We start from the raw sequence: 25,731 nt of genomic DNA, 5'->3' as shown, positions 1-25,731 counted from the left end.
GGGGGGGGGGGTTTGTTTGTTTGTTTTGGATTTTTTGTTTTGTGGTTTTGAGGATTAAACCAGGGACGCTTTGCCACTGAGCTGCATCCCCAGCCCTTTTTATTTTTTGAGACGGGGTCTCGCTAAATTGCTGAAGCTGGCCTGGAATTTGCCATCCTCCTTCCTAAACACCGCCCCCCCTCCAGTCGCTGGTGTTATAGGCGTGTGCCACCCCACTCAACTCGAACACAATTAGTAAAAGAAAGCAGTTGTTTTTCTGATTTGATTTATGAGTTCTGCAGGAAAGTCAAAGGAAAGCCTTCAGCCTAAACCAGAACTACATTATTTCCCCCAAAATTCCTATAAAGCAAATTCTGTTATTCTCACTTAACAGAATAGAAGGCCAGAGCCCAGCGAAGCTAAGAAATTTGCCTACAATCAGACAGCTAGAAAGTGAATCTGGGATTTGAAGTGCATTTGCCAGGGACGGTTTACCAAAATGGTAAGGGCTGTAAGACTTAGTTACACTTTGTAGCACATGTGTTTTGTTATTCCCTGTTTGTTTAGCAGTCAGTGTTTTAAGTTTCTCAAAGAACAGCACAAAACTGACAGTGCTTCTTTATGGCAAACACTAAGTAAGGTTATAAAACAAATTATACAGTCTGGGGAGAACTGTTTGATAAGATAGACAAACTGCACAAAGCTCTTACAAAGCAATAAGAAAAAGAAGCAGAAAGATTGGCAAAAGATAAACAGCAGAAGAAATACAAATGCCTTTTAAAGAGATTTTAAAATTGTCACTTCAGTTGAAATTAGGGAAAGGAAGTTAAAGTAACAAAAATACCAGAAACTAAAGGAGCAAAAATTTAAAAAAAAAAAAAAAATCAAGGCTTCATATTGGCCAGGCTTAGGAACATACTCAGACACTTGAAAGCTGATAGAGACATACCCACACACTGAGATTGGACTCAGGACAGTCTACCACTAAGCTACATCCCAGCCCTTTTTATTTTTTATTTTGAGACGGGGTCTCACTAAGTTCCCCAGGCTAGCCTGGAATTTGCCATCCTCCTGCCTCAACCTGCCTAGTAGCTGTGAACATAAGCATGTGCCACTCACTGCACACAGCTTAGTCTCACCTTTTTTTTAAGGAAAGTTTGTCCATACAGTAGTCCCCCTGTGTTAGTCAGCTTTCCATTACTTTAACAAATGCCTGAAGTAATCAATTTATAAAAATAAAAGATTTATTTTGGCTCATGGTTTTAGAAGTTTCAGTTCACAATCAATTGATTCCATTGCTTTAGGCACACGGTGGTACATTATGGCAGGATTGCAGAGTAGAGCAAAACCGCTCAGCAATGATTAGGGAGTGAAAGAGAAGAGGAGAGCTGGGATCCCACTGACCCCTTTAAGGACAAACTCCCTTTGATCTGAAGACATCCCATTAGAACCCACATCTTTAAAAGTTTCCACAACCTTCCAATGGCACCATGCAGGACCATGTTTTCAACATACTGGGGATGTTCCAGATTATAGCTTCATTCCCTCCCCCATTTGTAGTTTTGCTTTTTTTAGGTTTCAGGTGCTTACAGTCCATTGTGGTCTGAAAATATTAAATGGAAAATTCCAAAAGTAAGCAATTCATAAATTTTAAATAAATTTTATTATAGTATATTATAATTGTTCCTTTTTATTAGTATTTATTGTTAATCTCTCACTGTATCTAATTAATAAATTAAACTTTATCATACTTAGGTATATATAGGAAGAAAGAAAGTATATAGAGAGTTTGGTACTACCTAGGGTTTCAGGAATCCACTGGGAATCTTAAAACATATCTCCCAAGGATAAGGTTAAACCCTTGTTTCTACTAACAATTTTGTTTTGTTTTATTTTTTAGTTGTAGTTGGACACAATACCTTTATTTTATTTATTTTTATGTGGTGCTGAAGATCAAACCCAGGGCCTCACACTTGCCAAGCGAGCGCTCTACCGCTGAGCCACAACCCCAGCCCTCTACCAACAGTTTTTTTTTTTTTTTTTTTTTTCAGTTGTAGATGGACATAATACCTTTCTTTTCCTTGTTTATTTATATGTGGTGATGAGGATCAAACCTAGGGGCTCATGTATGTGAGGCAAGTGCTCTACCACAAGCCACAACCCCAGTCCCTCTACCAACAGTTTTAATGTGACTATCTTTTGACCTGGAAACTCCATCTTTGGGAATGTGTCATATGGAAATTCCCCCACATGGTACTGAGTTAAGCATGCAAAGATGTTTACTAAGGNAGATGGGGTAGAGAGAGAAGATGGGAGGGGAGGGGAGGGGGGGATAGTAGAGGATAGAAAGGTAGCAGAATACAACAGTCACTAGTATGGCAATATGTAAAAACGTGGATTTGTAACCGATGTGATTCTGCAATCTGTATTCGGGGTAAAAATGGGAGTTCATAACCCACTTGAATCAAATGTATGAAATATGATATGTCAAGAGCTTTGTAATGTTTTGAACAACCAATAAAAAAATTAAAAAAATAAAAAGCAGCATATTCCATTCAATGGCATCAGTGTAACACCAAGAGAAGCCATATGCTTCATTTTAGAGGGAGCAGGCAGGAGGGACTGGACAGATCATGTCACAGTTCCCTACACTCTAAGGCTGTGTTGTCAAGTATTGTAGCCACAAGCCACCTGTGGCCATTTACATTTAAATTCACTAAAATAAAAATTTAAAGCCAGTCTCTCAGTTACACTAACCCTGTTTCAAGTACTCAACAGCCACAGGAGGCTGGTAGCAGCCCATCGGACCATAGGGATAGACCATTTCTATCCTGACAGTTCTTTGGGAGAGCACTGTCCTAATGGATATGGGCAAGCTGTCTGATGGCAGGAACTAAACTCAGCCTGAGTTTCTAGAATTGGACTTGAGGAAGAAAATCAGCTTGATAATCCAGCTAGGTCTAAGAAGGGAATTTAGGAGCTAAAATCGTGCAAAGATCACAATTTCATAGCCCTGTCAAGCACAGGCTTGTCCTGCCTGTACTTGAAAGCTCCTGAGATAAAACATCTCATAACTCCTCCCCTCAAACAGCATCCTAGAGGAAAGAACCAGGAGACAGGCCCACTTCCTACCAACTTTACTATTTACTGGCTATGCTGCCTTTGGCGTAGCCTAACAGAAGTTAATAATTTTAACTAATTCATACATTGTGTTAAATAAGATATGTGGGGCTGGGGATGTGGCTCAAGCGGTAGCGCGCTTGCCTGGAGTGCGTGCGGCCCGGTTCGATCCTCAGCACCACATACAAACAAAGATGTTGTGTCCGCCGATAACTAAAAAATAAATATTAAAATTCTCTCTCTCTCTCTCTCTCTCTCTCTCTCTCTCTCTAAGAAATTCTTTAAAAAAAAAGATACGTGTAATAGTATTATACATGGTATATAGTATGTGCTCACTAAAATATTATCATTATCTTCTATAAATTTTTTTAATCCTAGTTCTCTTAAGTGCACAGAATCATGTTAGCCCTTCACATGTTTAATATAATTCTTTCTTTCAACCAAGATTTATTGAGTCATGTGTTCCAGGAATTTGCCCTTGTGCAGCTTACAGTCAAGCAAAAGAAGCAGGTGTTTTTTTAAAAAAAAAAATACACAAATACATGTAAAATCACACCTATGATAAATGCTACAAAGAAGGGATTCATGTGCTCTGAGAGTGTCATTAGGGAATTTGACCTGGTTGGGTAAGATTGCTGAAGGGCAAGCAGGAGTTAACAAGGCAGACTATAGGGGACATTGTTCCAGGTGGGGGGACAACATGCTACAAAGCCCATGTGGCCAGAAGGACTGGCCTTTGGGGGAAACTAAAAACTCAGTGGTACATGGGGAGGGACAGAAGAGTGCTGGGGAGGAGAACCGGGACCAATCTTAGCCAGGAAGATTTTGTTCTTTAAACCTTGATGGAGGGCTGTGGGTGTAGCTCAGTGGTAGAATATTTGTCTAGCATCTGCAAGGCCTTGGATTTGATCCCCAGCACCACAAAATAATAATAATAATAATTTTAAAAATAAGGATGATAGAATAGACATTATGATTGCTGTATGTATATAGGTGACTCTATGACCAGTGTGATTCTGCAATCTGTACAATCAGAAAATTGAGAAATTATACCCCAATTGATTCAAATGTATGAATTGCCAAGATCATTGTAATGTCATGTGTAGCTAATAAAAAAATTTTTTAAAATAAGGATGAATAAGAAACCACTAAAAGGTTTGATAAAGGAGTAAAATCAGATTATGCAAAGATGATGATGATGATTCTGCTGGGGACTGAACCCAGAGGCACTTAACCACAGTGTCATATCCCCAACCCTTTTTTTAAATTTGAAACATGATCTCACTAATTTGCTTAGGGACTTGCTAAATTGCTGAGGCTGGTCTCAAAGTTGTGATCCTCCTGCATCTGAGATCACAGGCGTGCACCACCACATCCAGCTAGATTATATGTTTTTAAAGATCACAGTGTTTGCAGGGCCAGAAACAAACCAGAGAGTGCTCTCCAAGAGTGAGATAACCACTTTGGGTACAATTACAGTGGTCCAGGGAAGATGGAGGAAGTATCAGGAGGGCAATCAAGATGGAAATGACAAGTTCCAAGAAGACTGGGATGGCAGAACCAAATGAGCTTTGTACTGGATTGGCCATGGCAGGTAAGGGTAAGGAAGGAGGGTTGTCAAGGATGATACCTTGTGCAGCTGAGTGGATGTGGCTGCCACTCACTGAGTCAGGATACTGTGGAGGAGGAGGTTTGAACATGTTAAGACTGAAGTTCACGTGAACTTCAGGTTGCATTATAGGTCTAGAGCTTGAGAGTCTGGGCTTGGAGATTTGGGCATTATCAGTTTACTACTTGGCCTCTATTGCTTATTATTCTGGGTTCTGGCTTCTAAACTCTTAACCTGCCAGTGCCCATCTTAAATTACGGTGCACAGTGGTCTGACCTGTGTAGGTTTTTGCAGGATTATTAGATTTGTGACCAGAACCCTGAGTCTATTAATTCAGTCTTATTGTTATCCTCATTAACCATTTGGCTCATTTTGTGAATATCAAGGGGCCTTATTTCACATGAACTGCTATCTAGACAGGTCTGCCTCATCCAATATCTGGAACTAGTTGCTTATTTTTTAACCAAATTCAGATTCCTCATTAAATGCTTTCTTAGGACTTGTGGCTGATCTCATCCTTCTGGGCCTCAGATCATTTAGGCTTATGGTTCTGGCTTCCAACTAGACAGCTCACACTCGATCATTTGCACACTTGGTCAGCCTAATCCAGGGGTCTCACCTTCCCCAGACCCTCAGGGGAAGGGAGGGTCCTAGAATTTGAGCAAGAAAAAGAAATTAGACTTTTTATTTTTATTAACCTCAACCTCTAACTAAAAATTAGCATTTCCTTCAATTATAAATGCAAGCAAACCCCCAGTAGTATCAGTCATACCTGGGACTTGTCACTAATAGAAATATATTTTTATATCCTACTACAGTGGTTATAGAATTCCCAAAATAGTTTGTTCATTACTAAGAGAAGCATATTTGTTACTATCATAATTTTTTAACATTTTGGCAAAGTAAGTCAATTGGTAATCCTTCAATCTTATGATCCATATTTTATGAATTTTTAAAACAATCCTGGAGCTAGGAGCGGTATTGCATGTCTGTAATCCCAGTGACTCAGGAGCCTGAGGCAGGAGGATTGCAAGTTTGAGTCCAGCCTCCACAATTTAGCAAGTCCCTAAGCAATTTAGCAAGACCCTGTCTCCAAATGTTAAAAAAAAAAAAAAAAAAAAAAATTGAAAGGGCTGGGGATGTGGATCAGTGGTTAAGCACTTGTGGATTCGATCCCCGGACGATCACAAATTCAAGGCCAGCATAGGCAACTTAATGAGACCCTATCTCAAAATAAAAAGGGCTGGAAATATAACTCAGTGGTAGAGCACTTGTCTAGCATGCACAAGCCCTGGGTTCAATCTCCAGTAGAAGGGAGGAAAAAAACAAACATAATTCTGAGGAAGGGTCAAGAGACATCTCCAGACTGCCAACAGAGTTCCTGGCACAAAATATGGCTCAGAATCCCTGGCCTGAGTGAGCTCCCCCAAGACCTCCTGCAGAGCACCCCTCCTGAGTAGACAAAGTTCCTGAGTTCACATATTCATGCAGTCTCATGAGGTCCCACTGGCAAGGGCCTGGATTATGTGGAAACAGACCACTGTGCTGGACAAAGGTAGGTGGTAGGAAATAGACCAGGGAGAAAGAAGAAAGGAAGACAGGAAATGGGTTGGTAAGAGGCAGATTTTAGCCCAAGAAACTCACTCAGAGCTGTGGAAAATTCAACCTTTATTATTACCTGCCTAATGCAGGGGATTAAAGTTGTCTCAAGCTAGATCCATATATTAGTGTAAAAATCTGTGTCTCTCCCCCCAAAAATGTACAAACCCCAAGTGATTATAGAAAAACCATTTTGGCAGCTAATAGAGATGTCCAACCCCAAGGCCAAAGGCCATCACTCCCTCTTTTCCCCTAATCCCAGTTTACTCCACAGAAATGTACAGGTTTAGGGAAGTTCTAGCTACAGCACAGGTGGCAGGTGGGTAGTAGGGAATCCCCAGGTCCAGTGTATTGGGGATGGAGGAGGAAGCCAAAGCTGAGAACAGTTCCGGGGTAGGCTCAGGGAACAGCTTTCTTCCCTTCTTGTCCTTTCTACCCCCTAAATTCTCAGCCAGTGGGGTCCAGTGTGTGACAGGAAGAGAGAGGCTGGGGACACAGCCAACTCCCCAGGAACCAGTGTTATCCAGTGGGACCCAGGTGTTCAACAGGCCATGTCCAGTGTCTGCCCTGCATTTGTTCCCACCCTTCCCCAAAGGATGGTGAAAGAAGTCAGAGAGGATCCCATCCATAGGGCCAGCTGGGTGGGTGGCAGGAGCTTCTAAGGAGGAGATGGAAGGAGAAACAGGACGTGGACACGAGCATATGTCCACTGAAAATGGAGTTATCAGCTCCCTGGGCAGGCCCAGCCCACCTGTTGTCACACTGCCTCTCTTGGTGCTGGGCTGCTGGAAGAGGGTGAAGTGGGGATACCATAGGCTCCTCTTGTTTTAGTATCACTGGTTTCCCTTGGATTGCTCCCCAAGGGGGTGGGCAGCTGAATGTTGTGATTCACACTGTATTGAGTGCATCTTCTGCCAGGAACCGATGCAGTTGGGAAAAAGGGGGTCGCTGCTCAGGCTCCCTGCTCCAGCACTGAAGCATCAGCTCATACAGGCCCTGTGGGCAGGCAGGTGGCCGGAACAGGTACACCTGTATTGTGGCAACATGGATGAGAGGCAGGGAAGAGGTTCTTCAAGTCTCCAAGGTGACATGCTTTGCCCTTCCCAGTCCTCCCCACCCCCACTACAATCCATCTCCCCTCCCTCTGCTCTGACCTGTCGTCCCTGGTCCCGGAAGAACTCCCCAGCATTCTCGATGACTTGCTCGTCGGTGAGCTGCCCAAAGGGTTGGGCCCTACAGAGCATCAGCACCTCCCACAGAGTCACCCCAAAGGCCCACACGTCACTGGCTGTTGTGAACTTCCCCTGGCACAAGGAAAGGGCAACAAAGGCAGAGAAGGGCACCAGGGAGCTTAGCTGTGCAGAAGCCCAAAGCCACCCAGCCTGACTCCTCCCAGCCTCAGGCTCTATTCTCCTCAGCTGGTCCCTTTCCCAACAAGCTGGTCCTCTCTCCCTAGAGTTCTGCTTCTTCTCCCATGCTTTGGTTCTCTCTTCCTTCTACTTATCCTTTGTCTCCATCTGCCCCCCTGACCCTGAATCTTCCCCCAGGTCCTTCTGTCTCTAGTAAAAATATGGCTCAGAATTCCTGGCCTGAGTGAGCTCCCCCAAGACCTCCTGCAGAGCACCCCTCCTGAGTAGACAAGGTTCCTGAGTTCCTATTTTCTTATCTCTTATCTCTCTGCTACTCTGACTATCCTCTGTATCCACTGCTCTTGGTGCCTGAACCCATCATACTGCTGCTCCTCATCTCTCCAGTCCCTTGAGCCATTTTATGGATGAGGAGACTAAAGCCCAGAGAAGGCAAGTGACTAAAGGAGCCACAGAACTGAGAATGGCAGCTGGTTTCCTCCACCACCACCCTACCTCTCTTCAGGTTGCTTACCATGAGGATGCATTCCCAGGCCATCCACCGGATGGGCAGTACTGCCCGGCCCTGCACACGATAATAATCCCCAGCATAGAGGTTTCGGCTCATGCCAAAGTCAGCAATTTTGATGGTGAAATTTTCCCCAACCAGGCAATTCCGTGTGGCCAGGTCTCGATGTACAAAGTTGAGTGTGGCCAAATAACGCATGCCTGAGGCAATCTGGGCTGCCACATGCAAGAGCATCGGGTAGCTGAGCAAGGAAGGCAATTATTGGGAGTCACTGGGAGTCATCCCCAGACTCCTCCCTTCTTCAAACATCCCTGTCCGGGAGAGGAAGGGAGCCTAGCCCCAGGACCACATCACTTCTGCTCCCAGGGAGGAGAGGGAATACCCATGTGTAGGCCAGTGCAGGCTCCCACTCAACCTCTCTAGCTCATCCAACCCTGGGGAGCTTGTGTTTTGTTAGGCTCTGCCATCTGGACTCAGGGGTGATAAGGCTGAGGGAGGGCAGAAAGGAATTCATAGCAGCGTCTAAGTCCCTTCACCACACTCAGTAATCTCCAGCCTTTCTGGCCAAGTTTCTGGATTACTATGGTCCCAGTTCCTCCTGAAATCTCTATCTGCCTCTCTTCCCCCATGCTCCTCTCTTTCCCTCAAGACTGAAGTTGAAAGAGGAGGAGAACTGCCAGGGAGTTCTCAAGGAAGTCCTTGCCTGGGTACATGGGTACCTGATGGTGGGCCCCTGGGCAGCCTCCCCATCCCTGGAGGCCCCTTCGGCTGCCTTGTCTTCCAGCTGATGGGCACTGAGAAACTGGTTCAGGTCTCCATTCTCCATGTAATCAGTAATCATGCACAGGGGGTCATCCTGCACACACACACCCAGGAGCCGGATGATGTTTGGGTCCTTGAGTCGTGACATGATCTTCACCTCCTTCAAGAAATCATTCCTGGGGAAGCAGGAAGAAGGTGGAGGGAGCACCAAGGGGTGGCCTGCACCTTCCCTCCTGCTCGTAAGGAAAAGTTGCCTCCACCCTCAGCACACAAGCAAACCTCCCACCCCAGACACCAGTCCTCTCTTGGTCCATACCATAGTTCTCTCTACATTGCTCCCTACTCTTCTTGGCCTCCCTTCCCTTCTTCCAGATACCATTCCTGATACTCACCTGGCATTCTTGGTAGCATCTGGCCGTAGGATCTTGACAGCTACCAGCAAGGGTTGTCCCTTGTGTACATTGATGGGGAAGTCAAGACTGACCAGATCTTGAGGGTTCTCTACCTCACACAGGTGCACCTAGAGAAAGAAGGTCATTTCCTAGAAGGTCACAAAATCAAATGGAGTAACATTGCACACATGGTAAGGCATGACATCAAAGCCCCCAGTCAGGGCAGACACTACTGATGGCCAGGCAGGCATCCTCCTTACCTCCCCAAACTGGCCCTCGCCAAGCTTCTCCTTGAAGCGGAGCCGTGACCGAGGGAAATCCACTCTGGGGGGCCCATCCCCAACCGCCCCTGGGGGCAGTGCAGGCACAGCATAGGTGTTGCCCCCAGTGACGCCCTGCAGGGTAACAATGTCAGCCTCGGCATAATGGGGGACGCTGTTCTGGGGAGGTGGGGGCAGAAGCGGGGCACCTGGCTTCTCAGGCTCCATATAATCCCCATTGCAGGCTGGAGGAGTGAGGAGAAAGAAAACAGGACAAGGCATCAGGATCAACCCCTAAGAGCCACAGTTCACACCCCAGCCTCCCCAAGGCCCTCCATGTCTTCCATTTGGGTGAGAGACTGAATCCACCCTGCATCTCTCCAGTATTCCAACCACCAACCTCAAACCAAAGAAAGCACTGGGGTGAGATAAGAGTTAACTACTCTAGGGGATTTTTCAAGACAATGAAAATGGTTGATCAAAAACTATTATAAAATCTTACTGTCTAGGGATCTCCCAGCATAGCCTAAGAGACCATGAGATGAGTCTTAGATGGAAGAGGAATTCATCTACCCACCATCAAAGAAGGAGGGTTCAGCCATCCAGTCTCCTTCACTCTCCAAACCCTTGTCCCACTCACCACCAACTTCCTCTTGTTCACTTTATCTGTTCTCCCACTTCTCATAGCCTGACTTTTCCCTGCCATGGTTACCCAAACTCCCCAACCCAACACACCAAGCTCAAAGACAGGCAGAGACAGGGGCACACAGAGAGGGAAAAGGGCAACAGTTCCTTACAGCCCCCAAAACAATTGTCTACAGACAGGGAGGGAAGCAGAGCTATCCCTCTTGGTGCTGGGGAAGGGACCACAATGAGAAGGCAACACGGAGGAGGGGAGGAGAGACAGGAAGGGTGGAGTGTGAGCCTTCACCTCTGGGACTGCGAAGAGAGGACACATGGGGGAAGAGGGCAAGTGCCCAGGGTGAGAGGCCCTCCTTGCAGCTCTAGAGAAAGGGGAGAATAAAGGTGTTACAAGAGAACCTGGGGCACCACAGCAACCTCCTCTCCAGCTCTGGAGAGCTGTAGAGACAGGGTATGAGAGGAGGAAGGGACAGAGCCAAGACCGATAGGACTACACCTCGGCTAAAGGGGGAGGCCTTCAAAAGGAGCAAGAAGCAATAGTGAGTGAAGGGCACAAGAGCTCTGCCAGGGAGCTCAGGAGAGCAGAAGAGGCCACAGTGGGGAGGAGAGGGAGTGCAAGGTGTGCGGGCTTCTCCCTGCCCCAGTGGAGGTATGGGGAGCCTGGTGGAGCCCAGGGGCAGAGGGGCTTACCCTGGGTGTTGGTGGGTTTGGCCCAGGCGGGTGTGGGGGGGCCCGGGCCTCGAGGGGGACGGGCGTAAGTGGCCAGAAGGAGGCGGTAGGCTGGATTGGAGAGCAGCAGCGCTGTCGGGAGAAGGAGGGGGGGAGACACGGGGAAGGGATGAGACTCAAGGCTAGACAGACAGGGAGACCTGGAATAGGGCAAGACCAGGGTGATGGGATTGAATGTACTAAGAGAGGATAAAACAAGGACCTGGAGAGTGGTGGAGAGCTAGTAGATTGGTGATTGATGGACAATAGAGGGGATGATAAACAGACAATTTGATGGATAGACAAATGGATATATAAACATAGATAAATGGATGGATGGTAGTATGAATGTATAGATAGATGGAAGGAAGGATTAAACATGGTGAGTCTAGGAAAAAGAAGAGAGGGGTCAGGGAGACACAATAGAAAGTAACAGAGAATATAGAGAAATGTATGTATGATACAGAGACAGAATGAGACGACTGGGGATTATGGATAATAGATGGGAAATCCTTCAGGAAGATTATATGGTCGAGACATGGAATGATGAAGAAGGTGAACAGAGACACAGAAATAAGAAAATAAATTGAAACTAGGGAAGACAGGAAAAGAAAAAATAGGAGAGAGAGAAAGAGGGATACAATAAGAAGACAGGCAGAGAGGATGGAGGTAGGACTGGAACAAAGAAGGCCTTACCAGAGCCACCGGGGACACAGGGAGCAGAGTGGGGTGGATTCCCACGAGGCCGGGGCTCTTGGTAAGGGGGTGGTTCTCGGGGACCCGGGCGATTGTTGATGAGGATGGTGTCCCCAGGAACAGAGAGATGAACTGTCAGCTCCTCTTCCAATACCCGTCGCTCAGCCTTGTTAGAGGAGTGGGCAAAGTTAAGTGTTGCCCCTGCGTAGCACACATTTCCTGGCACCTCGTAAGTGCTGTTCCTATGTTCTCCTCTTTAATCTTCACAATAGTCCTACAGTTGTAGCTCCTACATATGCCCAATTTCACAGATAAAGAAACTAAAGCTCAAGAGCATTTAAGTAACTTCCCATATTTATCAACCTTAATGTGTACCAGCACCTTGGACTTTCCCAAGAAGACAAGGACTTGGGAGAATCCAAGCATCCTCTATTTGCCCCTCTCACTCTACTCTCCATCTTTTCCCACCACTCCTGCCCCAACAGAATGACCAGTGTGGACTGCCACTAGCTGGTTAAGGTTGGTGAGAAAAGAACCCCAACCAGAGACTGAAGGGAGAAAATGATGTCAGGGGATTTACTCTCCCATCCTCTCCCTCGGGACTGGACTGCCACAGCCTGTATCCCTGCTCTAAAGTCCACCCCTCAGCTCAAGGCACCCTCTCCAGACTCACTCCTCCCAGGGATTCGATACTGCAGCTTCCTCTCGCCCTAGCAGGACCACAGGAATGGGAAAGTGACCCGCTCCTTGTAATGCCCTGCATCCAGCTCACACCTTTGAAAGTGGTCTCTAGTTACACTATTAAACTTTGCCCTGCCAGCCCTGCTGGACCGTGATATGCCTGTGCCTGGACAGTGAGGGGCTCTATGGGAGCAACTTCTCCACCCTCATCCCACCAGCACCACCCACCTTGCTGAGGAGCCTGCGCCAGTGCAGCCGCCAGAGCATGAGGGCAATGATAAGCAGCAGCAGCAGGATGATCGCCACCAGGCAGCCTATGAGAATGGCAGTCGGGCTCCCCTCTGCCTTGGCCACAGGCTGCTGGCCCCGGGGCTCCAGCTCTGGCAAAGGCAAAAGGGTCAGCACCCAGAAGGGAGGCCCAGGGAGGAAGGATGAGCAGGGTCCACATCCCTGGGAGGGGGCCCCTCGTAAGAGCCTACTCACCCAAGCTACTGAAGTTGGTGGGAGGTGGGCCAGGAGGCCACCAGGGGGCTGGTGCAAAGGTGCCCCCCAGAACTTGAGAGGAGTCATTTACCACATCTGGGGGAAAGGAAGAGAAGAGGCAATTAGAAGGGGAGGAGGAAGGGACCCCCTAGAGGTATGTATGCATGAAACCTAGGGAATTGAATAGAAGCAGGGGTGACAATATAGGCCACCACTGGTCAGTCAGAACACCAATCAATCAGAGAACATGGTGGAACAGAGCCCCTGGCTATGGCAGATGTTAACCCCTTAGTCACTGAATGGTGAGGAAATGGAGGGCTTCCCGCCAAGTGGATGGTGATGGGTATCAGGAGGTTTAGAAAAGAGTGGACTCAACTAATACAGAAGTATTTCAGTACTGTCCAAAGGACTGAATCAGGTTCAGTCATGAGTGAAAGGCTCATAAAGAAAAGACAAACAGATACAGGGAACAAGGGAAAAAGAGATGCCAATTATTTCCACCCCAGTAGAGAAGTTTCATGGGTGTTGGGACAATATGATGCCAAGAATGGATATTCTGGGGGTACTACAGGGTTAAGAATTAAGTCAGCTGGCAATCCCAGGGGCTGGGGATTGGGCATACTCCAGGGACTTACCAGAGATGAAGGAAATTTCACTGAAGAGTAACCAGGGCCCCGCAAAGAGGAAGCGGCACTGCAGAAAGCGACCCACACGGCCACCCAGGGGCACTGAGATAGCCCGGGCTCTGGGGTCCCCTAGGCTGCCTCCCAGGGCATGGCGCATGGGCTCCCCTTCCCAGGCCATGGCAGGGCCCCGCTTGAAGCGACACTCCACCCCACCTGGCAGGCGGGCTCCCAGTGTGTGCATGTTGTTACAGTGTACCTGGGAAGAAGGGAGAGGGACACGGGGTCAGAGCCAGAGAGCCCTGAGGGTACCAGAGCAGCACCTACCCTGGCTTCAGAGCCTTCCCAGAGAGGCAGGCTCACTTACCTGCATGGCCTGGAAGGCCCTCAACTGCTCAAACTCAAACTCCATCTCCACATAGCCACTGGGGAAGCTATGGTTACTCCATCCCACATAATCATAGCCTGGCCAAACTCGAAGTTCCTGGCTCTGCCTAAAGTCATCCAGCCCTACCACACCATCTGCCAGCTGGCCCAGACCACCATACTGCAGCCTGGAGAAGAGGGGAACAAAAAGGGGAGGTTGGAAGGGAAGAGGGTGTCAACTACCCAGGTGCTTTACACATCCACCCCAGTGGCCTGGGCGGCCTGGCTCCCATCCATTCATCCCATTCCCACACCACCAAACTTCTTGCAGCTCTCTCCTCTAACAACCCACCACACCAGGCCATCACAGATACTTTGCAGATGACACACTGCACAAAGGCACCCTCTGAGGTACACTATTCAATCACTATTATGATAATTTCCATAATAAGATGATCTTAGCCAAAGGGTGCCTTTTTCTAATTTTTACTGACTTATGGGCTAATAATCATCTTGCTACCATTTATTCCATCCCACCTAACAGATCTCTCTCCCCAGTTCTTCCATTTTACTGCCCAGACTACTTACCAAAACCCCACACACACTCTGGCCTCCCACCCACCCCAGGCTCCACATCCCGCAGGGCCCATTCCTCTCACCCGCCAACAGTATATCCATCATAGGTGGAGTCGTTGAGGTGCACGGCTTCAGATAAGTACATCGTTTGCCCCACAGGGGCTGTGTAAGACAGAAGTCCATCTGGGGCAGGTGGGAGGAGGGGTATTAGAGGCACAAAGCCTCCATTCCCTACCCCTGCATCAGGCTTGGGAGATTTCAGTCCCTTTTTTGTATCCCTCCACTGGCCCACTATCATGGAGGAGGCAATGTTGACCAGTCCCCTCCACATCCAGAGGGACAGCTTCCCAACAGGAGAAAGGATCCTGGGTGCCTTTCTTTACACTCCCCACCCTCAGTCCCCAGAACTGAAAATGGATTATTTGGGGGCTGACCTACTCACCCCTCCAGAGGCAGCCATAGAGCTCCACTCGCAGACAGACGCTCATAACACGGTCAGCCCGGGGGTAGAAGCGAACCAGGCGGGCCACCATGGGGGGCCCAAGGTCCTTCAGCACCACTCCCCCAGGGTCCTCATTACCTGAGATCACCTGTGGGCCAGGAAATGGGGAGGATGGGTAGGAAGGGCCCCGAATCAAATCTAACTTCCCAGCCCACAGTGGCCACTAAAAAAAACGTGAAGGGTGATACTGAGTGCACAGTACTGTGGGGTGCAGCCAGGCATTTGTAAATGTGGGTCTGCAGCAGAGATCTCTGACATCTCTCCTGGCCCTGGTGGTCTGACCTCCAACTCCATTCTCAGCCCCCTCTCCTTGCCTGGCTCCATTTGTCTCCAAGTACTCATGCTATTATTTCCAGATCCTAACCAATCCCTCAGAGCCCTGCACCCCACCTCAGCTTCCCCCTCTTGCTTCATCCCATTCCTTCTGTTCATTCAGCCAAAACTGACTGAGTGCCAACTCTGTGACACTCATATCGTCAGTGGTAAACATCAGTCCTTCCCTTCACAGAACTGAGATTACAGTAGGAGAAACAGCTATGAGGAACAAAAGACAGTATGTGGGGACAGAACAGTGAGGCAGGTGGTCAGCCAAGGCTCTCGAGGTAACATCTCAGAAAATGGAGCAAGGGGGAGTCTGTGGGTATCTAGGGGAGGAGCTTGCCTGGCCCAGAGAACAGCAAGTAAAAATGTCCTGTCATGTGGGAATGAGCCCTGGCATGTTCCAGGAAGAGCAAGCAAAGCAGTGAGGCCAAGGCAGAGCAAAGCATAGGCACAGCCAGAGAGAGGTCAGGCTAAAGTCCATGCCCACTCAAGATTAGTTTTTATTCTGGCAGAGCGAAATACCAGTGGCAGGCCGAGAGCTGGGATGATATGTCTGATTTACATTTTTTTAAGTTCTACTATACGTAGCATGGAGGTGGAGATTTCACTTCAGGGAGAAAGGGGCAGCAAAGCAGGCAGAACAGTTTGGAGACTGCTGCATTCATCTAGCTGACGGGTGGCATTTGGCCTAGGTCAGTAGAGTGGGGAGAAGTGGTGGGATTCAAGAAATGCCAATGGAGGTAGAGCAGGCAGGCCCTGCTGATGCTTTTGAAGAAGGAGGTAAGAGGAAGAGAAATAGGGAATATCATCTGAAATCTGAGAAAGCTGGGGAAGAACAGTTTGTCTTTTTTTTTTTTTTTTCCTTTTCTTTTTTGGTGATACCAGGGATTGAACCCAGGGCCTTGTGCATGTTAGGCAAGTGTTCTACCACTGAGCTATATCTCCAGCGAAAGAACAGGTTTAAGGTGGGAGTTCCACCTGGGAAGTAAATGATAAGTATGAGATGCTCAAACACCGACTTGGCAAGGTCCAGGATGTCCTCAGTTTGCAATACTGAGTAATGAATGCTCAGGGGAGAAGCCGGCACTGAAGATGCTATAACTGGAGCATCATCAGTGTTCAGGTGCTATTTAAGTGTCACTGGAGGAGAGAGGAGTCAGCCTCCTTTGGGCACTGTCCCAACCAGCCTCACCTCCTGACCCCAGCGATCCTTCCAGTCCATCCAGCGGTGGCCATCCCGGGAGTAACGCAGCCGGTAGCTGCGGGAGAACTCTTTGCCCAGGCCCCCAGCATGGCGTCCCTGGGTGCCCACCAGAGCCACGAGGTGTAGCCGCCGTAGATCCACCTGTAGGTACTCCTCCTCCTTGGGAAACACTGGCCCCGCAGGACACCATGCCCCATCCCCATCACTGCTCTCCAGCCTGGGAGGGGGAAGGAGGTCACAGGGAACATATGGCAGTAGGTCTGAGTCTGTCTCTAATATTTACAACCTGCTCCCACTGGACTGCTGGGATTTCAATGGTAATGAACCTCTCAAAAGCCTCTTAGCTTGGTCAGATGGTCTGGAAGGGCAAATAAAGGTCCCAGAGCAGCCCCAAATATGCCAGATACCTGCTGTGGCGAGCAGCAGTGGAGTCTGACCAGGAGCTGGAGACAGAGATGTCACTGTCTGGAATGGTGCGGTCTTGCATGCCCAGGGCGTAGCGGCACTTGGCTGGATGAACACAGCATGTGATGGGTCAAGGCCTTCAACTCCTTACTCCCCACCCCAAGCCCTGCCCATCAGGGACCCAAGATTCATTCTTCTTACCAGGGTCAAAATGTCCCTTCATGTCAGCATCTCCAGTTGCTACCAAGAGCAGTAGCAGCAGCAGTAGAGATGAGAGGACCTCTGGCCCCATAGCTCCTGATCCCTCAGGCCTAAGGGGGTGGGGGCAGCATCTCTGCAGGGGACAAAATGGATAGGAGGGTAAGTTAATAAGGGGGACTGAGTCACAGCCAACAGCAAAGACAGGATGGCTGTCTTGGGGATAAGAGCAGTAAAATGACAAGAATGGTCATTGTTGAATAGTACTGGCTCTATTTTTAGAATGCCTCCCATGTCCCAGACACTGGGCTAAACCTTTAAACAGAATCCATAATTTTATCTTCGGTCACTTTAAAAGGTAGATTCTGTTACTATCCATATTTAACACATGAAGAAAGTAGTCTAGAGATCCATTAAATAATATGCCTAGAGCCCCATCCCCCCTATAGAAAAAGGACAAAATACCCCATTTACAATGGCTTCGAACAAACAACAAATTTTCAAAAACATGTAGACAACATGTAGAACAGAAAAATGGTTACAGTTACAATAAACAAAGGACCCTTACAAATCAACAAGAAAAAAATATATAAATAATACAATAGAGAAATTGCCAAAAGAATTTGAATAGTCATTTCATAGAAGAGCAAAAAGTCCAGTTGCCAACAAACATTTGTATTTTGTTGTTTTGTTTTGTTTTGTTGGTACTAGGGATTGAATCCAGGGGTATTTAACCACTGTGCCACAGCCACAGCACTTTTTACTTTTAATTTTCAGACAAGGCCTCACTAAGTTGCTTAGGGCCTCTTTAAGTTCCTGAGACTTACCCTGAACTTGTGATCCTCCTGCCTCAGCCTCCTGAGTCACTGGAATGACAGGAGTGTGCCACCAAACCCAGCCAAACATTTATCTTTAAACAGTGAAAATCACTATAGAGTCAGGGAAATATAAATCAGATATAGGGTCTGGCTATGTTGCCCAGACTGGTCTCCAACTCCTGGGCTCAAGTAATACTTTTGCCTTAACCTCCAGGAAAAAGGACTATAGTAGCACACCACTGTACCTAGCTTAACAAGATATTCTCTAAGGTTTTAATATTTATAGGTAGTGAGAGTGGTGAAAAGGGAGCCACCATGCTAGACAGTAGGAATTTAACATCATCATCTACTACTAGAAAACAATCTAGTGGTATCATTATAATTAAAAATTCACTTCCCCTGAAATCCCAAGTTCCCCTCCTGAGGATCTAATAAAAAGGATGGGAGAAGTCTCAGAAGAATGGTTTTACAAAGATGGCATCTTTGTAAAGACCCAAATTTGTAAGCCATGTAAATGCCTACAGGGGACCAGATGAGAAAAATAAATAAGGTTCAGTGGGCTTCTGTGCAGCTATGAAAAGTAACAAAGAAGCAATAAATTTCTGATTTGGTATGATTTCCTTGTGCCATGGTTGAAAATGAAAAGCAAGATAGAGAAGTATAAAGGGTTATCCTACTTTCTGTAAGCAAAGAATAAACGAACTCCTGTGTTTGTACACATGTGTATGTGTAGAGAGGATACGCAACAGAACGTGAGTTAACATGAATAGGCCAAGAGTTGGGAAAGCAAACAAAAAGGGAAAAAAGATATGCTAATGGTACTATTTTACTAAAACAATACTTATACATGTGTGTAAAGTCATGTGATATATATAAAAGAATATAAAATCATTTTGAGCCAGGTATCATGGCACATGTCTATAATCCCACCTACTTGGAAGGTTGAGGTGGGAGGACCTTGAGTTTGAGGCCAGCATAGGCAACTTAGCAAGAACACAACCTAACTCAAAGTAAAACAAAACAAAACAAAATAAAAATTATTTTAATTTCCAAAAAGCAAAGACACATCTTTTTGATAGTGTATGCCTATAATCTCAGTGGCTCAGAAGACTAAGACAGGAGGATTGCAAGTTCAAGCCAGCCTCAGCAACACAGTGAGGCCCTGGGCAACTTAGCAAGACCTTGTCTCAAAATAAAAAATAAAAAGGGAGGTTAAGCACTCCTGGGTTCAATCCTTGGCACAAAAATAAATAAATAAAAGCAAAGACGCTCTAGGAAAGGTTGAGCAACACCTTGTTAAGGATACAATAAAATTAGACATCAGATAAGCCTGGACCTGCTGACCTTGGGCCCCTCCAACCCTGAAGCCCAGAACCTAAGAGAAGTGCAGGATCCCAGCACCTTCCAATCCCATTGTCCCCTGCAGCCCTCAAAACCCAGTGTGGACCCTAGACTAGCAGCCTCAGCATCTTCTGGGAACTTTGGAGAAAAGCAGACCCTCAGGCCCCAGAGACTTTCTGCATTTTAACACCATCCCCAAGTTATCTGTGCCCACTAAAGTTTCAAAATCTCGACTTTGTTCCCCTGGAACCCAGGCAGCTTACCCTATCTCAAACCATTCCGACTGGCATCTCCTTACACATCCAGGTATCCACTGTCCCCCGCCCAGGCTTCAAGAAAAGCTCTCTTAACCTATGCCTTGCCAGAGCTCTGCACATCATTCCAGGCCCTGGAATCTTGAAGGACCCTATTGACACCTCTCACACCCTACCCCACCCCCACCATCAGGTCCAAAGCATCTTGCCCCCAGCTTTCCTTGCTGGGCCTGACATTCCATCCCCTCCAGTTCCCACTTTCTAAAGGTAGCTGCTTCTGAAGGAAGAGCCCAGGGCTGAGGAAAAAGCTGAGTTGCCTTGGAGATGAGGGCGGGTCTACTGACAGGGAAGTCAGGTCACCCCAGGAGGTAAGAGGAGTGGGGGGGATAGTCCCCCATCCCTTTGTCCTCCTCCAGCTGCTTCCACAATGCTCCAGGGTAGGAATGTAAGAGGCAGCTGAGACCCCATAGCCATGAAGCAGCAGCTGAAGGGGATGACTGTGGGGGGTCACTTGGTTATCAAAGGAGAACCTGGAACCAAAAGGCACCATGAGTAGTCCCTTGGGAGTCCAGCACCCCAGTGCAGGAGAGCCATCTGCCAGAGTCCCAGGATACTGGCTGGGAATTTCTGGGTGCTGCTCTCCACCCCCACCTCTCTGGGAACAGCGGAGCCCTTGTTCCCCAGAGTAACCTTCATGCCTATCCCAGATGAGTCATCAGAGTCAGACAGAGCAGAGAGGAGCCTGGGGCAGAGATACAAAGACTGGCAGAGGACAGGAGACAGGGGGAGACAGAGCAGAAACACAAAGCAAGAGGTAAATGGAACAGGCTCAGAGACTCAGGGCACAGGGCCAAGCAGAGAAAGAAGGAGAAACAGCAAGGGTCTGGGGCAATCCATCCTCCAACACCACAAATCTCTATCCACTGGGTCTGGCTTGACCCCACAGTCAGACACCCAAAGTCCAGACCCAGAAGACCCACACTGCTATCCCCTTTACAACCAATTACAAGCCAGGAGCCAGGATACCCTACCTCAGGGCCTTCATTCTTCTCTCCCAAACCCTGCCTCCCACCCCAATCTCTCCCTCTCTCTCTCTCTCTCTCTCTCTCTCTCTCTCTCTCTCACACACACACACACACACACATACACACACAAACTTCTTGAGTGGGGTGTAAACACTGGGGCTAAATGTAGCCCAGGCATACACACCTGTGGGTAGACAACCCTTCACAGGCTTTCAGAGGCAGGGCAAATACCAATACTCATGCACACATCCATCACATCCACACCTTGGCATTCTTTAAAGTCCAATCCCAGCACTTAGTGAATGGCCACCTTCAGACACCTGTAAGTACAAAATGGCAGATGCCTGCTCCTATAGAAGACAATGTAAGACACACTAAGGTCCTCAGGCACAGGAACCAAACAGAACTAGGCACACCTCTTGATCATATACATGGGTGACAAAGCCAGAAGGAAGTCAGCGGGGTGGGGGCAGGTGGAAACCTGGATGGGAAGAGTAACAGTAAGAACAAGAGCTATTTCTCCATTTCCTCATACATTCTGCTTTCACCTGTCTCAACAGTACCACTAAATTCTGGACACACCTACCATCCCTTTAGCAACAGTAAGTCCCAGTGCCAGTCAGACACTGGACCTGTAAGGTGAAGGCTGGGGACGAAGGGGTGGGGCTCTGAAAGTGTTACTCACTGGGTAGTGACCTCATCTCATGGCAGAACCAACCAGCCATCCAGCCGATTGTCCCTGGTAGGTTAGGTGTCAAGCCCTCTCCCTGCTGGGCTGTGGTCAGGTTGTCCAACTGGGAGTTGCCGAGTGGAGGCTTAACAGTTAGTAGATGCCCACAGGACTGGCCGGCTGCAGATCGAGCCGCTTCTCCCGGGACGGGTGAGATGAATCAGTGGCGCCACATATGCGCACCTGTCCTCCCGGGGATCAGTTCCGCCACAACGAGTACAGAAGGGGGTCTTCCCCATGGCTGGGACACTTTCTCGGAGGTCAGAGAGTGAACCAGAGCACTGGGACCGCAGGAAGAGACGGAGTTCCCCCGCCGGCCCTCACCCTCAGGCGCCGCCCTCGCCCCCCGCCAGCGTAGTCCTCCCGCCGCTCCCCCTACCTCTCATCGCTCTTCCCAGCAGAACCGCAGAACCAAGCGTCCGAGCCCGGAGTAGGGCCTCCTTGGCGGCGGGGCGAGGGGAGGGGGAGCGGAGGGAGCCAGGAGCCGGGAGCGGGAGGCGCCGGCGGGGCTCGGGTGTCGGGAGGCGGCTCCCGCGAGCAGCTGTCGGGGGCCTGTTCCGGGGAGAGGAGCCAGAGCTGGGGCGGCTCGGGCCCAGGCGCCGCCTCCCCGCCCTCCTCCTCCCGCCCGCGCTCCCTCCCCTCGGCCTTCGTGCCGCACGCTTGGGCTCGCCGACCTCCCTTCCCCCTCCCGGGCCCAGTCGACCCCCGGCTCCCACGCCCTGCGCAGCCCTCGCGGCCCCCGCGCTCCTCTCCGCCCCGCCACGCCCACCCCACATTCCCCTGTGCGCCCGGCCTTCCCCAGGTAACCCGTCCGCCACCCCCTCCTCGGCGCGCCATCCCCGCGGTCGCCAGTCCTAGCCAGCAGCCCAGTCTCTGGCGCTGCGGACCCAGGCCCGCTCCCTGCCCATCCCCCGCGGCCCTGAGTTCCCCACAAAGAGCACCGCCAGGGGGCCTGCTGCTACCCGCTCAGGGCCCCCTACACGCGGCCCCAGGAGGGGTTGGCGCCCCTCCCTACTCCCCCTTTTCTGGGCCTGGTTCCTGGAGAGAGGCGAGGGGGAGAGCCCTAGGGCACTGGGGAAGGAGCGGGTTCCCACAGGCCCGGCGCCCAGCCCAGCAACAGGAACCAGAAGGGGGAAGGGAACAGGGCTCACCTGTCCAGCCAGACTTGCTCTTTTCACACCACCAACCTTTGCTTCTCTCTGGCGCTTTCTGGGGCCCCGTCCTCCACAGCCCTACCTAGATTGCCCCAGATCCTGATGGAGGGCCACCCTCTTCCAGCCCCCCTCCTCTCTCTATCCCCTCCTTTCAGTTCCTCTCCCTGGCAGCCCACTCCCCAGTCTTCTCTGGATCTCTGGAGTATAGATTATCAGACCCTGGTTCCCCTGGACTCCCTGCGCAGGCTCAAAGTCCTCCTTAGGGCAAGCTTTCCTTAGGCCCAGCCAGCTCTGGCCCTGGTGGGGACAGGAGGGTCGGATCACTGGCAAAGAGAAACTAGAAATGGAACCAGGACGAATTTGGTGGTGGGGAGGAGGAAGAGGAAGGATACTGGTAACATCTGGTGCGGGCTGATCTTTGTTTGGGGCAGTACTGGAGATTGAACCCAGGGCCTTGAGCATGCTAGGCAAGCATTCTACCACTGAGCTACATTCCCAAGAGGAGGAAGAAGAGAGAGACACACTGAAAACCAGACACAGCCAACAAAGATGAAAAGATGAAAGCAGAACAGATAGACAAGAGAGAACTGCTGGGTAGTGAACAGGTGAGGTAGGGGACAGAAGAGCTTGTCATGGGGGATGTTTCAGCACCACCTGTCAGCCCCACCTCTCTCCACAACCCCACACCTGCCAATCACCTAGACAATGTCAGATCACGTAAGGTCTCTGGCTGTATTGTTGATCTCCACCCCATTGCACCTCACAGCTGATATAAACTCACACCCTGTGTACAGTTTCAAACAACAGTCCCATCAAAGAAACATGAAGTCCCAATCAGACAAGTACACAAAAGCACTACCAGGAAGAGGCTGACCCTTTGGAAAGGCCAAGGCATACAGGGGCATAGGTTCACAAACCCAACAACACTCCAGCTGCTAAGGGACCTGCTAACAGCCCCATGGTCACTAGGAAAAGTGCCTCTTGCCCTCCCCCCAAACCCCCAGAGATTCCCTAGAGCACCTACCCCTGTGCGCCAGCCTCTGGGAAATCTGGGGCCGGAGAGGCGTGCCCGGGGTGGAGCCAGGCTGGGGGTGGGGCCAAGGCTTCCCCAGTAACTTCACCTGGGTCTGCACTTAGCCCCTCCTCCCAAGAGCTGTTTTCTGGGGAAGCCCTGGGAAGATTGGCCAGGCCTAGCTACAGCTCCTCACATCCTAATGGGACATTCCACACCCTAGGCCCATGCTGATATGGACAGAAGTGTCCATTGGGGAGAGTAGAGGATGCCAGAGAGTCCTGAAAGCATTGTGCACTCTTCTCATTCTCCCAGATGAAATTCCTAGTCAGTGATGCCCACCTCACCCAGCCCAGGGCTGGAGGAGTTGGAGGGATGCAGGGCTGGGGCCCAGTGGAATCAAGTGACAACGGAAAGGGGGCTGGAGCCGGCTGGAATGCGGGGCTTGGAGCCGAGATTCCCAGGGGCCAGAGAGGGAAATCCCAGCCATCCTGGGGCCCACAGAACAGCACCAAAAGCCGAGAGTTTCTGCCTGCCATACATAGCTCCCAGTGCCCATCCCTCACTTCTTATACTACTCTCAACCACAGAGGCCCCATCTCCTCCAGATCCCCAAAGGACCTTCCATCCCTCCCCCAAGCATGCCCTCTCAGCCTGGGCTTCCCTTCCCTTCAAGCCTATGGCCTCCTGCTGCCCAGGAAGGAGAGGAGGGGTAACAGCTGAAAAAATGTGAGGAGAGGCACGTAGAGAAGAAAGCCCAGCTCTGGGCCTGCAGAGGCCTGCAGACCACCCGACCACTGCAGGAAAGCCCAGCAGGACCAGTGAGAGGGAGGATGGACCAGATGGGCCTTACAAAACACACACACACACAACACACACACACACACACAATAGTCCCTTCTCTGAGATGCAACTGCCTCTGAGGGAAGCAGGTTGGGTCAGCAGCTGGGGAGAGTGGGAAGAAACTGGTGGGGGGAGGGGGAGGGAATGTGAAAGGCCCTAAGTGTAAGTCATAACTTAATGTCACCAAGTTTAAATGGGAGATCAAAGCCTGGAGTGTGAAGGAGGAAGAAGAGATGACCTAGCTCTGGGAGAAAGATGAGACAGTTTAGCTGTGGATAGCCTTGGGGAGGAAGAAAGACTATGGGGACAATAGTGATGGAACTCAGAGAGAGGCAAGAGAGAAACTGAGGCCTAGGCTGGGGAAACTGAAGGTGAGAGAGGGGGAAAGGTGGGTGAGGATAGAGAGCACACACAGCAAAAGGTAGGAAGACCAGGGGGCTCAGGAGGAGACTGAAGTCTGGGGAGAAAAGGAATAGAGGAAGGGAAGAAACACAAACCTCAGAGAAGTGCCCTGGGAGGTAAGCGGACAATGGAGACATGAATCAAGGAAAAGGGGAGAGGAGAGGTTGGAGTGAAAGTGACACAGGGGGAAGAGGTGGGAAGAAACAAGACTGAGGCCCAGAGCATGAAACCAAGGCACACACAGGGATGAGAAATAAGAGGATGAGGAAGGAAGGGCCACTGCGAGACAGACAGGCGGGGAGCAGGGAGATGAGGCCCAAAGATGAATCCAACCTGTTTCTAGACTGCTGGACCCAGAGGCCCCTCCCCTCCCTTTGGGGACATCCAGCCCCTCAATCTATTTGCCACATGTGGCCCCCATCCATCCCTTCTTCCCCATCTCTATTCCCCATCCTTCCCTTCCTCCCACCACACCTCTAGCCAGGCCCACCTGGTAGGTAACTCCCCACAAAGGGGGAGGGGGGGCTCAGCTTCAGTGCCTACCTCTGCTTTCCCAGTTCAGCTCTGACTTTCTCCCTCTCACCTCCAGCTCAGGATTCTCCTGGATCCTAGTCTCCCCAGCCTCGGGCCTTTGGGGTCCCAGCTCTGGGGCTGCTGAGGCTGCCTGGCTTTGTCCAAGCGTCCAGGGCTCAGGAGCAGCTGCCCGGGCCAGCTGCGGCTGGCTTCAATGTGACCATGGCAACCCAACCGCTCCCCTCGCAGAGCCTCTCGGCCCCCGCAGAGAGAGGGAGGGGACAACCAGGCTGGGGAGAATGGGAGAGGAGGCTGAGAACTGTGAGGCTGAGCCAAATGGAGACCCCAGACAAAGAGACCCCAAACAAAGGAAGGAGAATAGGCGAAAAGCAGCACTGACTAGCAGTGACTTAAGGCAGCTGCATCAGGTCCTGCAGAGAGGGAAGAGTGGAGCGGGACACTAGAGGAGGGAGAAACCAGAATTGACTAGGGTGGTCCATCCATTGGAGACCTCTTTCTGGGTCTCTGACAATGCACTTCCTCTTTGTGGGATTTTGATTTTGCATCCTGAAAAGAAGCTGAATCCCAATATATTTGGCTGCTCTCAAAGTATGGTACAGTAAGAACCATCCCCAGTT

The 25,731-nt window shown here is 49.8% G+C and overlaps 1 protein-coding gene and 1 long non-coding RNA gene across 10 annotated transcripts in view; one reads left to right on the top strand and one right to left on the bottom strand.

Annotated features, from left to right (window-relative positions):
- LOC125617669 overlaps positions 1-25,731 on the top strand; it is a 59,556-nt gene that overhangs the window by 1,014 nt on the left and 32,811 nt on the right. The window contains exon 2 of the long non-coding RNA XR_007348750.1: positions 4,579-4,693. This is a non-coding gene — a long non-coding RNA (uncharacterized LOC125617669). The remainder of the gene's footprint in view (positions 1-4,578; positions 4,694-25,731) is intronic.
- Positions 6,360-25,261, bottom strand: Ddr1 (discoidin domain receptor tyrosine kinase 1). 9 transcript variants are annotated; one of them, XM_048805981.1, is made up of 19 exons: positions 25,124-25,261; positions 21,549-21,721; positions 17,005-17,137; positions 16,806-16,908; positions 16,387-16,615; positions 14,814-14,961; positions 14,455-14,554; positions 13,797-13,983; positions 13,442-13,688; positions 12,807-12,902; positions 12,552-12,703; positions 11,643-11,808; positions 10,929-11,039; positions 9,597-9,841; positions 9,337-9,464; positions 8,902-9,120; positions 8,189-8,423; positions 7,462-7,611; positions 6,360-7,336 (listed from the first exon to the last, which is right to left on the bottom strand). In XM_048805981.1, the coding sequence occupies exons 3-19, from the start codon at positions 17,093-17,095 to the stop codon at positions 7,196-7,198; spliced, it is 2,748 nt and encodes a 915-aa protein (XP_048661938.1). In that variant the 5' UTR covers positions 17,096-17,137; positions 21,549-21,721; positions 25,124-25,261; the 3' UTR covers positions 6,360-7,195. The 9 variants fall into 9 exon arrangements, with proteins under 9 accessions (XP_048661938.1, XP_048661939.1, XP_048661941.1 ...); XM_048805982.1 differs by having other exon boundaries at positions 25,164-25,182; XM_048805984.1 differs by lacking the exon at positions 21,549-21,721 and having other exon boundaries at positions 25,164-25,185.

This window comes from Marmota marmota, unplaced genomic scaffold (assembly GCF_001458135.2).
Source record: "Marmota marmota marmota unplaced genomic scaffold, marMar, whole genome shotgun sequence".
Classification (NCBI taxonomy): domain Eukaryota; kingdom Metazoa; phylum Chordata; class Mammalia; order Rodentia; family Sciuridae; genus Marmota; species Marmota marmota.
The sequence above is the reverse complement of the archived record's forward strand: the minus strand, read 5'-3'. Positions and strand labels throughout refer to the sequence as shown.

What these genes read in the sequence shown, in the direction of transcription:
- Ddr1 (XM_048805981.1), bottom strand. Translation starts at nt 17,095, where the DNA reads ATGGGGCCAGAGGTCCTCTCATCTCTACTGCTGCTGCTACTGCTCTTG. An exon ending in GATGCTACCAAGAATGCCAG is followed by an intron (nt 9,121 to 9,336) that starts GTGAGTATCAGG and finishes CTGCTTCCCCAG; the next exon opens with GAATGATTTCTTGAAGGAGG. An exon ending in TCCGGGACCAGGGACGACAG is followed by an intron (nt 7,337 to 7,461) that starts GTCAGAGCAGAG and finishes GCCACAATACAG; the next exon opens with GTGTACCTGTTCCGGCCACC.